Here is a 14,032-nt window from a genome sequence, read left to right as displayed (position 1 = left end):
CCAGGTCTCCTCTCTGTAGGGTCCAGGTCTCCTCTCTGTAGGGTCCAGGTCTCCTCTCTGTAGGGTCCAGGTCTCCTCTCTGTAGGGTCCAGGTCTCTACTGGTCACCTGTAACTGACCCCCATGTCTCCTCTCTGTAGGGTCCAGGTCTCTACTGGTCACCTGTAACTGACCCCCATGTCTCCTCTCTGTAGGGTCCAGGTCTCCTCTCTGTAGGGTCCAGGTCTCCTCTCTGTAGGGTCCAGGTCTCCTCTCTGTAGGGTCCAGGTCTCCTCTCTGTAGGGTCCAGGTCTCCTCTCTGTAGGGTCCAGGTCTCCTCTCTGTAAGGTCCAGGTCTCCCCTGGTCATCTGTAACTGACCCCCAGGTCTCCCCTGGTCATCTGTAACTGACCCCCATTGTCTCCTCTCTGTAGGGTCCAGGTCTCTACTGGTCATCTGTAACTGATCCCCATGTCTCCTGGTCATCTGTAGGGTCCAGGTCTCCTCTCTGTAGGGTCCAGGTCTCTACTGGTCATCTGTAACTGATCCCCCATGTCTCCTCTCTGTAGGGTCCAGGTCTCTACTGGTCATCTGTAACTGATCCCCATGTCTCCTCTCTGTAGGGTCCAGAGTTGGAGGCTCCTCTGGTGATGCTGGTAGAGGCTCTGTGTGAACTTCACTGTCCTGAGGCTATCCAGGGTTTAGCTGCCTGGAGTCTCACCAACACTGGCAAGAGTCTGGCTTGGGTCAGCTCTGGCACTACAGGCTGAGGGGCGGTAAGGAAAACCACCCCTGTGTGTGTGTGTTTGTGTGTCAAGTGGAGTCCAAGCTTAGTGTATTTAAGGGGCAATTCTTGACAGATTTAACTTTCTAAATGCCTCATGATCTTAGTTCCCACCAGAACCTAAAATATAAGCTTGTTTTATACAAATGTTTTGAAAGAAAGAAAATATAAACAAACACTATACAGCCTCACCATGGTTACACCTAGAATGTTGCTCTATGATGTCATTGATGGTTACACCTAGAATGTTGCTCTGATGTCATGGATGGTTACAACTGGAATGCTGTCTATGATGTCATGGCTGGTTACAACTGGAATGTTGCTCTATGATGTCATGGCTGGTTACAACTGGAATGTTGCTCTATGATGTCATGGCTGGTTACAACTGGAATGTTGCTCTATGATGTCATGGCTGGTTACAACTGGAATGTTGTCTATGATGTCATGGATGGTTACAACTGGAATGTTGTCTATGATGTCATGGATGGTTACAACTGGAATGTTGTCTATGATGTCATGGCTGGTTACACCTGGAATGTTGCTCTATGATGTCATGGATGGTTACACCTGGAATGTTGTCTATGATGTCATGGCTGGTTACAACTGGAATGTTGTCTATGATGTCATGGCTGGTTACACCTGGAATGTTGCTCTATGATGTCATGGATGGTTAGAACTGGAATGTTGCTCTATGATGTCATTGATGGTTACACCTAGAATGTTGCTCTATGATGTCATGTTGCACCTAGAATGTTGTTCTATGATGTCATTGATGGTTACACCTAGAATGTTGCTCTATGATGTCATGGATGGTTACACCTAGAATGTTGCTCTATGATGTCATTGATGGTTTTAACTATGATGTCATTGATGGTTACACCTAGAATGTTGCTCTATGATGTCATGGCTGGTTACAACTGGAATGTTGCTCTATGATGTCATGGCTGGTTACACCTAGAATGTTGCTCTATGATGTCATGGCTGGTTACAACTGGAATGTTGCTCTATGATGTCATGGCTGGTTACACCTAGAATGTTGCTCTATGATGTCATGGCTGGTTACAACTGGAATGTTGCTCTATGATGTCATGGCTGGTTACAACTGGAATGTTGCTCTATGATGTCATGGATGGTTATGTTGCTCTATGATGATGGTTACAACTGGAATGTTGCTCTATGATGTCATGGATGGTTACTGGTTGCTCTATGATGTCATGGAATGTTTGCTCTATGATGTCATGTAACAACTGTTGCTCTATGATGTCATGGATGGTTACAACTGGAATGTTGCTCTATGATGTCATGGCTGGTTACAACTGGAATGTTGCTCTATGATGTCATGGCTGGTTACAACTGGAATGACTTAAATGTAATGTAATGTAATGAATGTTGCTCTATGATGTCATGGCTGGTTACAACTGGAATGTTGCTCTATGATGTCATGGATGGTTACAACTGGAATGTTGTCTATGATGTCATGGCTGGTTACAACTGGAATGTTGTCTATGATGTCAATGATGGTTGGTCCTTAAATCCAAAGCTCTGTCTTTGAAGTTGAGTGGTTACATTCCTCCAGTCCCATCCCTCAGCCTTTTACCCAAACGGGGCAGTGAGTACGCTTTATTGTTTCAACTGCTGATTGCCACTTTAAATGTAGTCAATAAGCAGGTAGTACACACCTCTAGTTGTCCATAGATGCTGTTAAATGGTATGTCCAGACCATATAGTAGCCCATACCTCTCTGTAAATACCCTATAGTAACCCATACCTCTCTCTGTAAATACCATATAGTAACCCATACCTCTCTGTAAATACCATATAGTAGCCCATACCTCTCTCTCTGTCAAGGACCATAGTAACCCATACCTCTCTCTGTAAATACCCTATAGTAACCCATACCTCTCTGTAAATACCCTATAGTGACCCATACCTCTCTGTAAATACCATATAGTAAGCCATACCTCTCTGTCAAGACCATATAGTAAGCCATACCTCTCTGTAAATACCATATAGTAAGCCATACCTCTGTAAATACCATATAGTAACCCATACCTCTCTGTAAATACCTATAGTAACCCATACCTCTCTGTAAATACCATATAGTAAGCCATACCTCTCTCTGTCAAGACCATATAGTAAGCCATACCTCTCTGTAAATACCATATAGTAACCCATACCTCTCTGTAAATACCCTATAGTAACCCATACCTCTCTGTAAATACCCTATAGTAACCCATACTTCTCTGTAAATACCCTATAGTAACCCATACCTCTCTCTCTGTCAAGGACCATAGTAACCCATACCTCTCTCTGTAAATACCCTATAGTAACCCATACCTCTCTGTAAATACCCTATAGTAACCCATACCTCTCTCTCTGTCAAAGACCATAGTAACCCATACCTCTCTCTGTGTAAATACCATATAGTAGCCCATACCACTCTCTCTGTAAATACCATATAGTAGCCCATACCTCTCTCTCTGTAAATACCATATAGTAACCCATACCTCTCTCTGTCAAAGACCATAGTAACCCATACCTCTCTCTGTAAATACCATATAGTAACCCATACCTCCTCTGTCAAAGACCATAGTAACCCACACCTCTCTCTCTGTCAAAGACCATAGTAACCCATACCTCTCTCTGTAAATACCATATAGTAACCCATACCTCTCTCTCTGTCAAGCCCATATAGTAACCCATACCTCTCTATAAATACCCTATAGTGACCCATACCTCTGTCTGTAAATGCCCTATAGTAACCCATACCTCTCTCTGTAAATACCCTATAGTAACCCATACCTCTCTGTAAATACCCTATAGTAACCCATACCTCTCTCTGTAAAATACCCTATAGTAACCCATACCTCTCTGTAAAATACCATATAGTAAGCCATACCTCTCTGTCAAGACCATATAGTAGCCCATACCTCTCTGTAAATACCATATAGTGACCCATACCTCTCTGTAAATACCCTATAGTGACCCATACCTCTCTGTAAATACCTATAGTGACCCATACCTCTCTGTAAATACCCTATAGTGACCCATACCTCTCTGTAAATACCCTATAGTAACCCATACCTCTCTGTAAATACCCTATAGTGACCCATACCTCTCTGTAAATACCCTATAGTGACCCATACCTCTCTGTAAATACCATATAGTAAGCCATACCTCTCTCTGTCAAGACCATATAGTAAGCCATACCTCTCTGTCAAGACCATATAGTAACCCATACCTCTCTGTAAATACCCTATAGTAACCCATACCTCTCTGTAAATACCTTATAGTAACCCATACCTCTCTGTAAATACCTTATAGTAACCCATACCTCTCTGTAAATACCCTATAGTAACCCATACCTCTCTGTAAATACCCATACCTCTCTGTAAATACCCTATAGTAACCCATACTTCTCTGTAAATACCCTATGGTAACCCATACTTCTCTGTAAATACCCTATAGTAACTGATGCCTCTCTCTGTAAATACCCTATAGTGACCCATACCTCTCTGTCAATACCCTATAGTGACCCATACCTCTCTCTGTCAATACCCTATAGTGACCCATACCTCTCTGTAAATACCCTATAGTGACCCATACCTCTCTCTCTAGGTTTGAGAAGGCTGCAGTGGAGTACCAGGAACAGCTGTGTGCCGTGACGGGGATGGACTGTTCCATTAAGGGCTTCGACCGCTCACTCCTCAAACTGGGCGGAGCCAACAGCTCTAACACAGCCAGCCCCAAACACAACGGCAACGGTGAGAGACACAGCTCTAACACAGCCAGGCCCAAACACACTGGGAACGGTGAGAGACACAGCTCTAACACAGCCAGGCCCAAACACACTGGGAACGGTGAGACACACAGCTCTAACACAGCCAGCCCCAAACACAACGACAGCGGTGAGACACACAGCTCTAACACAGCCAGCCCCAAACACAACGGTGAGACACACAGCTCTAACACAGCCAGCCCCAAACACACAGCTCTAACACAGCCAGCCCCAAACACAACAGTGAGAGACACAGCTCTAACACAGCCAGCCCCAAACACAACGGTGAGACACACAGCTCTAACACAGCCAGCCCCAAACACAACGGTTGAGACACGCAGCTCTAACACAGCCAGCCCCAAACACAACGATTGAGACACACAGCTCTAACACAGCCAGCCCCAAACACAACGGTGAGACACACAGCTCTAACACAGCCAGCCCCAAACACAACGGTGAGACACACAGCTCTAACACAGCCAGCCCCAAACACAACGGTGAGACACACAGCTCTAACACAGCCAGCCCCAAACACAACGGTGAGACACAGCTCTAACACAGCCAGCCCCAAACACAACGGTGAGACACACAGCTCTAACACAGCCAGCCCCAAACACAACGGTGAGACACAGCTCTAACACAGCCAGACCCCAAACACAACGATGAGACACAGCTCTAACACAGCCAGCCCCAAACCCCTGGATTGAGACACACAGCTCTAACACAGCCAGCCCCAAACACAACGGTGAGACACACAGCTCTAACACAGCCAGCCCCAAACACAACGGTGAGAACGCGGAATAGGGGGACATTTCAGAGGCAACCACTAGCTGATAATAACCAGGTGTTCCCCTCTCTCTCCTCCCCCTCTCTCCTCCTCCCCCTTTCCTCTCTTCTCCTTCTGCCTCTCCCCTCCTCTCTCTCTCCTCTTCCCCCTTTCCTCTCTTCTCCTTCTGCCTCTCCCCTCCTCTCTCTCTCCTCCTCCCCCTTTCCTCTCTTCTCCTTCTGCCTCTCCCCTCCTCTCTCTCCTCCACCCCCTTTCCTCTCTTCTCCTTCTGCCTCTCTCCTCCACCCCCTTTCCTCTCTTCTCCTTCTGCCTCTCTCCTCCACCCCCTTTCCTCTCTTCTCCTTCTGCCTCTCCTCCACCCCCTTTCCTCTCTTCTCATTCTGCCTCTCCCCTCTCTCTCTCCTCCTCCCCTTTCCTCTCTCTCCTTCTGCCTCTCCCCTCTCTCTCTCCTCCTCCCCCTTTCCTCTCTCTCCTTCTGCTTCTCCCCCTCTCTCTCTCCTCCTCCCCCTTTCCTCTCTTCTCCTTCTGCCTCTCCCCCTCTCTCCTCCTCCCCACTTTCCTCTCTCTCCTTCTGCCTCTCCCTCCTCTCTCTCCTCCCTCCCCTTTCCTCTCTCTCCTTCTGCCTCTCCCCTCCTCTCTCTCCTCCACCCCCTTTCCTCTCTTCTCCTTCTGCCTCTCTCCCCTCCCACCCCCTTTCCTCTCTTCTCCTTCTGCCTCTCTCCTCCACCCCCTTTCCTCTCTTCTCCTTCTGCCTCTCCCCTCCTCTCTCTCCCTCCTCCCCCTTTCCTCTCTCTCCTTCTGCTTCTCCCCCTCTCTCTCTCTCCTCCTCCCCCTTTCCTCTCTTCTCCTTCTGCCTCTCCCCTCCTCTCTCCTCCTCCTCCTTTCCTCTCTCTCCTTCTGCCTCTCCCCTCCTCTCTCTCCTCCTCCCCCTTTCCTCTCTCTCCTTCTGCCTCTCCCCTCTCTCTCCTCCACCCCCTTTCCTCTCTTCTCCTTCTGCCTCTCTCCTCCACCCCTTTCCTCTCTTCTCCTTCTGCCTCTCTCCTCCACCCCCTTTCCTCTCTTCTCCTTCTGCCTCTCCCCTCCTCTCTCTCCTCCCCCTTTCCTCTCTCTCCTTCTGCTTCTCCCCCTCTCTCTCTCCTCCTCCCCCTTTCCTCTCTTCTCCTTCTGCCTCTCCCTCCTCTCTCCTCCTCCCACTTTCCTCTCTCTCCTTCTGCCTCTCCCCTCCTCTCTCTCCTCCTCCCCCTTTCCTCTCTCTCCTTCTGCCTCTCCTCTCTCTCTCCTTCAGGTGATGGCAGGAAGACGGTTCTCCTCAAGTCCAACGAGTGTTCCTCCGAGGTGCTCAACCTCCTTGCCAACAAGGCATGCCAGTGCTATGTGGCCCTCGGCGGTGGTCCTCGGTGCAGGAGTGGCAGCCAGCGTGCACGCCCTCAAGAAAACCCTGGTAACCCTGCCGCAGCGTGCACCTGAAGACAGACTTCAACTACGTACGGGCACTGAGCTGCTTCGAGGACGGAGACTTCCCAGATGCCGTGCTCAGCTGGAGCTCCTGGCGGGAGAGAGACGACTACGGCCTGCTCAACTCCACCTCTACTGGCTCCAAGGACAAACTAGGTAGGAGGGAGAGGAGGACTAAAGGCCTGCTCAACTCCACCTGCTCTAGAATAAACTAGGTAGGAGGGAGAGAGAGAGGACTAAAGGCCTGCTCAACTCCACCTGCTCCAGAATAAACTAGGTAGGAGGGAGAGACTAAAGGCCTGCTCAACTCCACCTGCTCAAGAATAAACTAGGTAGGAGGGAGAGAGGTCTAAAGGCCTGCTCAACTCCACCTCTACTGGCTCCAAGGACAAACTAGGTAGGAGGGAGAGAGAGAAGAGACTAAAACCTGCTCAACTCCACCTGCTCTAAGAATAACCTAGGTAGGAGGAGAGAGAGGTCTAAAAGGCCTGCTCAACTCCACCTCTACTGGCTCCAAGGATAAACTAGGTAGGAGGGGAGGGAGGGACTCTGGCCTGCTCAACTCCACCTGCTCAAGAATAAACTAGGTAGGAGGGAGAGAGAACTAAGGCCTGCTCAACTCTACCTGCTCCAAGAATAAACTAGGTAGGAGGGAGAGATGGGGCACTCGGCCTGCTCAACTCCACCTGCTCAAGAATAAACTAGGTAGGAGGGAGAGAGAACTAAGGCCTGCTCAGCTCCACCTGCTCTAAGAATAAACTAGGTAGGAGGGAGAGAGAGCACTAAAGGCCTGCTCAACTCCACCTGCTCAAGAATAAACTAGGTAGGAGTGAGAGAGAGAGAACTAAGGCCTACTCAGCTCTACCTGCTCCAAGAATAAACTAGGTAGGAGGGAGAGAGAGCACTAAAGGCCTGCTCAACTCCACCTGCTCTAGAATAAACTAGGTAGGAGGGAGAGAGAGAGGGACTAGGCCTGCTCAGGAATAAACTAGGTAGGAGGGAGCGAGAACTAAGGCCTGCTCAACTCTACCTGCTCCAAGAATAAAGTAGTTAGGGGTGTCTGGACTGCCCCCCTTCAGTTTTGAGTCTATTCTCCTTAGAGGTGTGTGTGTTTTTCTAACGTGTCTGTTTGTTTCTAACGTGTGTGTGTGTAGACCTGAAGCGTCTCACTCCCGGCAGTGTTGAGTCCGGACCCCTCAGAGCTGCAGAAGGCCATTGAGGTCCAGCTGCTGCGGAGCGCTGTGGCTGCCATGACAACGGCCAATCACGAGCAGGAACAGAAGGCCATGCCCACCTCTGAGTGAGTCTCTCATTGGATTTTGGAGGTCACTTTTAGTTGAATCCTGTATTAATGTGTTAGTGCTGGGTAGGAACAAAAACCTGCTGGATTGTGGAACACTTCATTGGGAAGATCTCAATCGCATACAACTCGTCTCCTTCTCAAAAACCCATTGGAGGTGAGAGATGGGCGGGACCTCTGGCTCTGTCATCCAATGGGAGCGAGGAGACGGCAGTATTTCATTGAGCTCTTCTATGATGTCTTCCACGTTCCATTTGGGTTGAGCTGAGTACTGTTGGACTGACTGCGGGTTCTGTCTGTGCTGCCCTATGGGCCCTGGTCAAAAGGAGGGAACCATTTGGGACAGACTATGTACACTCTCGTTCACTACTTCCCACCTGTCCTAAACGCTTCGGTAATTGGTGGAGACTTAGTGGGAGTTTCCACCATGTTTCTGAACCCAGTCATTTTCTTTTCAATATATAATAATATAATAATATATGCCATTTAGCAGACGCTTTTATCCAAAAGCGACTTACAGTCATGTGTGCATACATTCTGTTATGGGTGGTCCCGGGGATCGAACCCACTACCCTGGCATTACAAGCGCCATGCTCTACCAACTGAGCTACAGAAGGACCGCCTCTTTTTCGATCAGCGACAGGAAGTGAAGACACTGGGAGGAAGGAGGTAATATCTTCGTGTTCTGTGTGTGTGTTTACAGTACCCTGGTCCGTTATCTGAAGCAGACGGGTCGTATCTCTCTGGGTCCCCTCCGCCTCTCCACCCTCACCCTCTCTGACGGCCTGCCCACCCTCGCCACCCTGCAGCTATACTGCTGCTCTGCCCTGGAGAACACACTGAGTGGACAGGAGGTACACACACACACACACACACACACACACACACACACACACACACACACACAGACCCTCGCCACCCTGCAGCTATACTGCTGCTCTGCCCTGGAGAACACACTGAGTGGACAGGAGGTACACACACACACACACACACACACACACACACACACACACACAGACCCTCGCCACCCTGCAGCTATACTGCTGCTCTGCCCTGGAGAACACACTGAGTGGACAGGAGGTACACACACACACACACACACACACACACACACACACACACACACACACACACACACACACACACACACAGACCCTCGCCAGCCTGCATCTACACTGCTGCTCTGCCCTGGAGAACGCACTCAGCGTACTCTACATGACCAACAGTATGTGGACACCTGATCGTCTAACATCTCATTCCAAAATCATGGCCATTAACACGGAGTTGGTCCCCCCTTTGCAGCTATAACAGCCTCCACTCTTCTGGGAAGGCTTTCCACTAGATGTTGGAACATTGCTGCTATAACAGCCTCCACTCTTCTGGGAAGGCTTTCCACTAGATGTTGGAACATTGCTGCTATAACAGCCTCCACTCTTCTGGGAAGGCTTTCCACTAGATGTTGGAACATTGCTGCTATAACAGCCTCCACTCTTCTGGGAAGGCTTTCCACTAGATGTTGGAACATTGCTGCTATAACAGCCTCCACTCTTCTGGGAAGGCTTTCCACTAGATGTGGGAACATTGCTGCTATAACAGCCTCCACTCTTCTGGGAAGGCTTTCCACTAGATGTTGGAACATTGCTGCTATAACAGCCTCCACTCTTCTGGGAAGGCTTTCCACTAGATGTTGGAACATTGCTGCTATAACAGCCTCCACTCTTCTGGGAAGGCTTTCCACTAGATGTTGAACATTGCTGCTATAACAGCCTCCACTCTTCTGGGAAGGCTTTCCACTAGATGTGGGAACATTGCTGCTATAACAGCCTCCACTCTTCTGGGAAGGCTTTCCACTAGATGTGGGAACATTGCTGCTATAACAGCCTCCACTCTTCTGGGAAGGCTTTCCACTAGATGTGGGAACATTGTTGCTATAACAGCCTCCACTCTTCTGGGAAGGCTTTCCACTAGATGTTGGAACATTGCTGCTATAACAGCCTCCACTCTTCTGGGAAGGCTTTCCACTAGATGTTGGAACATTGCTGCTATAACAGCCTCCACTCTTCTGGGAAGGCTTTCCACTAGATGTTGGAACATTGCTGCTATAACAGCCTCCACTCTTCTGGGAAGGCTTTCCACTAGATGTTGGAACATTGCTGCTAAAACAGCCTCCACTCTTCTGGGAAGGCTTTCCACTAGATGTTGGAACATTGCTGCTATAACAGACTCCACTCTTCTGGGCTTTCCACTAGATGTTGGAACATTGCTGCTATAACAGACTCTACTCATTTACATTTACATTTAAGTCATTTAGCAGATGCTCTTATCCAGAGCGACTTACTCTTCTGGGAAGGCTTTCCACTAGATGTTGGAACATTGCTGCTGTAACAGCCTCCACTCTTCTGGGAAGGCTTTCCACTAGATGTTGGAACATTGCTGCTATAACAGCCTCCACTCTTCTGGGAAGGCTTTCCACTAGATGTTGGAACATTGCTGCTATAACAGCCTCCAGTCTTCTGGGAAGGCTTTCCACTAGATGTTGGAACATTGCTGCTATAACAGCCTCCACTCTTCTGGGAAGGCTTTCCACTAGATGTTGGAACATTGCTGCTATAACAGCCTCCACTCTTCTGGGAAGGCTTTCCACTAGATGTTGGAACATTGCTGCTATAACAGCCTCCACTCTTCTGGGAAGGCTTTCCACTAGATGTTGGAACATTGCTGCTATAACAGCCTCCACTCTTCTGGGAAGGCTTTCCACTAGATGTTGGAACATTGCTGCTATAACAGCCTCTACTCTTCTGGGAAGGCTTTCCACTAGATGTTGGAACATTGCTGCTATAACAGCCTCCACTCTTCTGGGAAGGCTTTCCACTAGATGTTGGAACATTGCTGCTAAAACAGCCTCCACTCTTCTGGGAAGGCTTTCCACTAGATGTTGGAACATTGCTGCTATAACAGACTCCACTCTTCTGGGAAGGCTTTCCACTAGATGTTGGAACATTGCTGCTATAACAGACTCTACTCATTTACATTTACATTTAAGTCATTTAGCAGACGCTCTTATCCAGAGCGACTTACTCTTCTGGGAAGGCTTTCCACTAGATGTTGGAACATTGCTGCTATAACAGCCTCCACTCTTCTGGGAAGACTTTCCACTAGATGTTGGAACATTGCTGCTATAACAGCCTCCACTCTTCTGGGAAGGCTTTCCACTAGATGTTGGAACATTGCTGCTATAACAGCCTCCAGTCTTCTGGGAAGGCTTTCCACTAGATGTTGGAACATTGCTGCTATAACAGCCTCCACTCTTCTGGGAAGGCTTTCCACTAGATGTTGGAACATTGCTGCTATAACAGCCTCCACTCTTCTGGGAAGGCTTTCCACTAGATGTGGGAACATTGCTGCTATAACAGCCTCCACTCTTCTGGGAAGGCTTCCCACTAGATGTGGGAACATTGCTGTGGGAACTTGCTTCCATTCAGCCACAAGAGCCTTAGTGAGGTTGGGCTCTGATGTTAGGCGATTAGGCCTGGCTCGCAGTCAGCGTTCCAATTCATCCCAGAGGTGTTCTATGGGGTTGAGGTCAGGGCTCTGTGCAGGCCAGTCAAGTTCTTCCACACCGATCTCGACAAACAATTTCTGTATGGACCTGGCTTTGTGCACGGGGGCATTGTCATGCTGAAACAGGAAAGGGCCTTCCCCAAACTGTTACCACAAAGTTGGAAGCAAAGAATCATCTAGAATGTCATTGTATGCTGTAGCGTTAAGATTTCCCTTCACTGGAACTAAGGCTCCTAGCCTGAACCGTGAAAAACAGCCCCAGACCATTATTATTATGACATTGAGCACAGTGATCTTAGGCTTGTGTGCGGCTGCTCTGCCATGGAAACCCATTTCATGAAGCTCTCGACGAACAGTTCTTGTGCCGATGTTGCTTCCAGAAGGCAGTTGGGAACTCAGCAGTGAGTGTTGCAACAGAGGACTGACGATTCTTACGAGCTACGCGCTTCAGCACTCTGCAGTCCTGTTCTGTGAGCTTGTGTGGCCTACCACTTTGCGGCTGAGCCGTTGTTGCTCCTAGACGTTTCCCACTTCACAATAACAGCACTCACAGTTAACAGGGTCAGCTCTAGCAGGGCAGAAGTTTGACCAACTGACTTGTTGGAAAGGTGGCATCCTATGACGTTGTCACGTTGAAAGTCACTGAGCTCTTCAGTAAGGCGTACCAGTCTCTCATTCTACTGCCAATGTTTGTCTATGGAGATTGCTCGGTTTTATACACCTGTCAGCAACGGGCGTGGCTGAAATAGCCAAATTCACTCATTTGAAGGGGTGTCTACATACTGCTATGTGTGAGTACACCCCCCTAACCCTCTCCTCCTCTCCAGCGGTGTCTACATACTACCCCCCCTAACCCTCTCCTCCTCTCCAGGACTGTCTGATTCCTCTGTACAGTGAAGCTCTCAGCTCCTGTAAACAGCAGGACGTCCAGCCGTGGCTCCAGGCACTGAGATACACCATCTACCAGAGACAGCTACTGCTCAGGCTGAAAGGTAGACCGCGTGTCTGTGTGTGTGTGTGTGTGTGTGTGTGTGTGTGTGTGGTCCCCATCGCTGTGTCTTTGTCATGTGACTCACGCTAACCCTCTCCCTCTTCCTGTGTTCCATTACCCAGGCTCCTCTGCTCTGCTGGATGGCCACCTGATGGAACTATGTCTGACGGCCGTCAAATTCGCCCGGAAACAGGGGAACATCGCCCTGGCAACGCGTCTGCTGGGCCAGTGCAGCGAGGAAGAGGAGGAGGAAGGGGAGGAGGAGGGGTTGAGCCGTGCATTCAGGAGTCTGTCACTAGCGGGTGCTGTGGGGGAGAAGTGGGGACCTGAATTACAGATCGAGAAGGCTAAAGTCCTCTGCACCGCGGGTGTGTGTGTGTGTGTCCCTGTGTGTCCCTGTGTGTGTGTGTGTCCCTGTGTGTGTGTGTGTGTGTGTGTCCCTGTGTGTGTGTGTGTGTCCCTGTGTGTGTGTGTGTGTCCCTGTGTGTGTGTGTGTGTCCCTGTGTGTGTGTGTGTGTGTGTGTCCCTGTGTGTGTGTGTGTGTGTCCCTGTGTGTGTGTGTGTGTCCCTGTGTGTGTGTGTGTGTCCCTGTGTGTGTGTGTCCCTGTGTGTGTGTGTCCCTGTGTGTGTGTGTCCCTGTGTGTGTGTGTCCCTGTGTGTGTGTGTCCCTGTGTGTGTGTGTCCCTGTGTGTGTGTGTCCCTGTGTGTGTGTGTCCCTGTGTGTGTGTCCCTGTGTGTGTGTGTCCCTGTGTGTGTGTGTCCCTGTGTGTGTGTGTCCCTGTGTGTGTGTGTCCCTGTGTGTGTGTGTCCCTGTGTGTGTGTGTCCCTGTGTGTGTGTGTCCCTGTGTGTGTGTGTCCCTGTGTGTGTGTGTGTGTGTGTGTGTGTGTGTGTGTGTGTGTGTGTGTGTGTGTGTGTGTGTGTGTGTGTGTGTGTGTGTGTGTGTGTGTGTGTGTGTGTGTGTGTGTGTGTGTCCCTGTGTGTGTGTGTCCCTGTGTGTGTGTGTCCCTGTGTGTGTGTGTCCCTGTGTGTGTGTGTCCCTGTGTGTGTGTGTCCCTGTGTGTGTGTGTCCCTGTGTGTGTGTGTCCCTGTGTGTGTGTGTCCCTGTGTGTGTGTGTCCCTGTGTGTGTGTCCCTGTGTGTGTGTCCCTGTGTGTGTGTCCCTGTGTGTGTGTCCCTGTGTGTGTGTGTGTGTGTGTGTGTGTGTGTGTGTGTGTGTGTGTGTGTGTGTGTCCCTGTGTGTGTGTGTGTCCCTGTGTGTGTGTGTGTCCCTGTGTGTGTGTGTGTCCCTGTGTGTGTGTGTGTCCCTGTGTGTGTGTGTGTCCCTGTGTCTCTGTATGTGTGTGTGTGTGTCTCTGTATGTGTGTGTGTGTGTCTCTGTATGTGTGTGTGTGTGTCTCT

At 49.5% G+C, this 14,032-nt stretch overlaps 1 protein-coding gene and 1 long non-coding RNA gene across 2 annotated transcripts; both read left to right on the top strand.

Annotated features, from left to right (window-relative positions):
- Nucleotides 1–732: 732 nt before the first annotated feature.
- On the top strand, nt 733–6,715 carry LOC124027646. The gene is made up of 3 exons (XR_006837443.1): nt 733–754; nt 4,381–4,526; nt 6,613–6,715. It is a non-coding gene; the product is annotated as an uncharacterized LOC124027646 (long non-coding RNA).
- A 1,242-nt stretch (nt 6,716–7,957) lies between these two features.
- LOC124027647 (serine/threonine-protein kinase SMG1-like) lies at nt 7,958–13,002 on the top strand (the record flags this gene model as incomplete). Its single annotated transcript, XM_046340010.1, has 4 exons — nt 7,958–8,082; nt 8,786–8,936; nt 12,515–12,635; nt 12,757–13,002. Coding segments are annotated over exons 1-4 (568 nt in total), but the record flags the coding sequence as incomplete, so codon positions are not given.
- Nucleotides 13,003–14,032: the final 1,030 nt, after the last annotated feature.

Source organism: Oncorhynchus gorbuscha, unplaced genomic scaffold (assembly GCF_021184085.1).
Source record: "Oncorhynchus gorbuscha isolate QuinsamMale2020 ecotype Even-year unplaced genomic scaffold, OgorEven_v1.0 Un_scaffold_3424, whole genome shotgun sequence".
Taxonomy (NCBI): Eukaryota; Metazoa; Chordata; class Actinopteri; order Salmoniformes; family Salmonidae; genus Oncorhynchus; species Oncorhynchus gorbuscha.
Note: the sequence above shows the minus strand (reverse complement) of the source record. Positions and strands in the feature narration are given on the sequence as shown.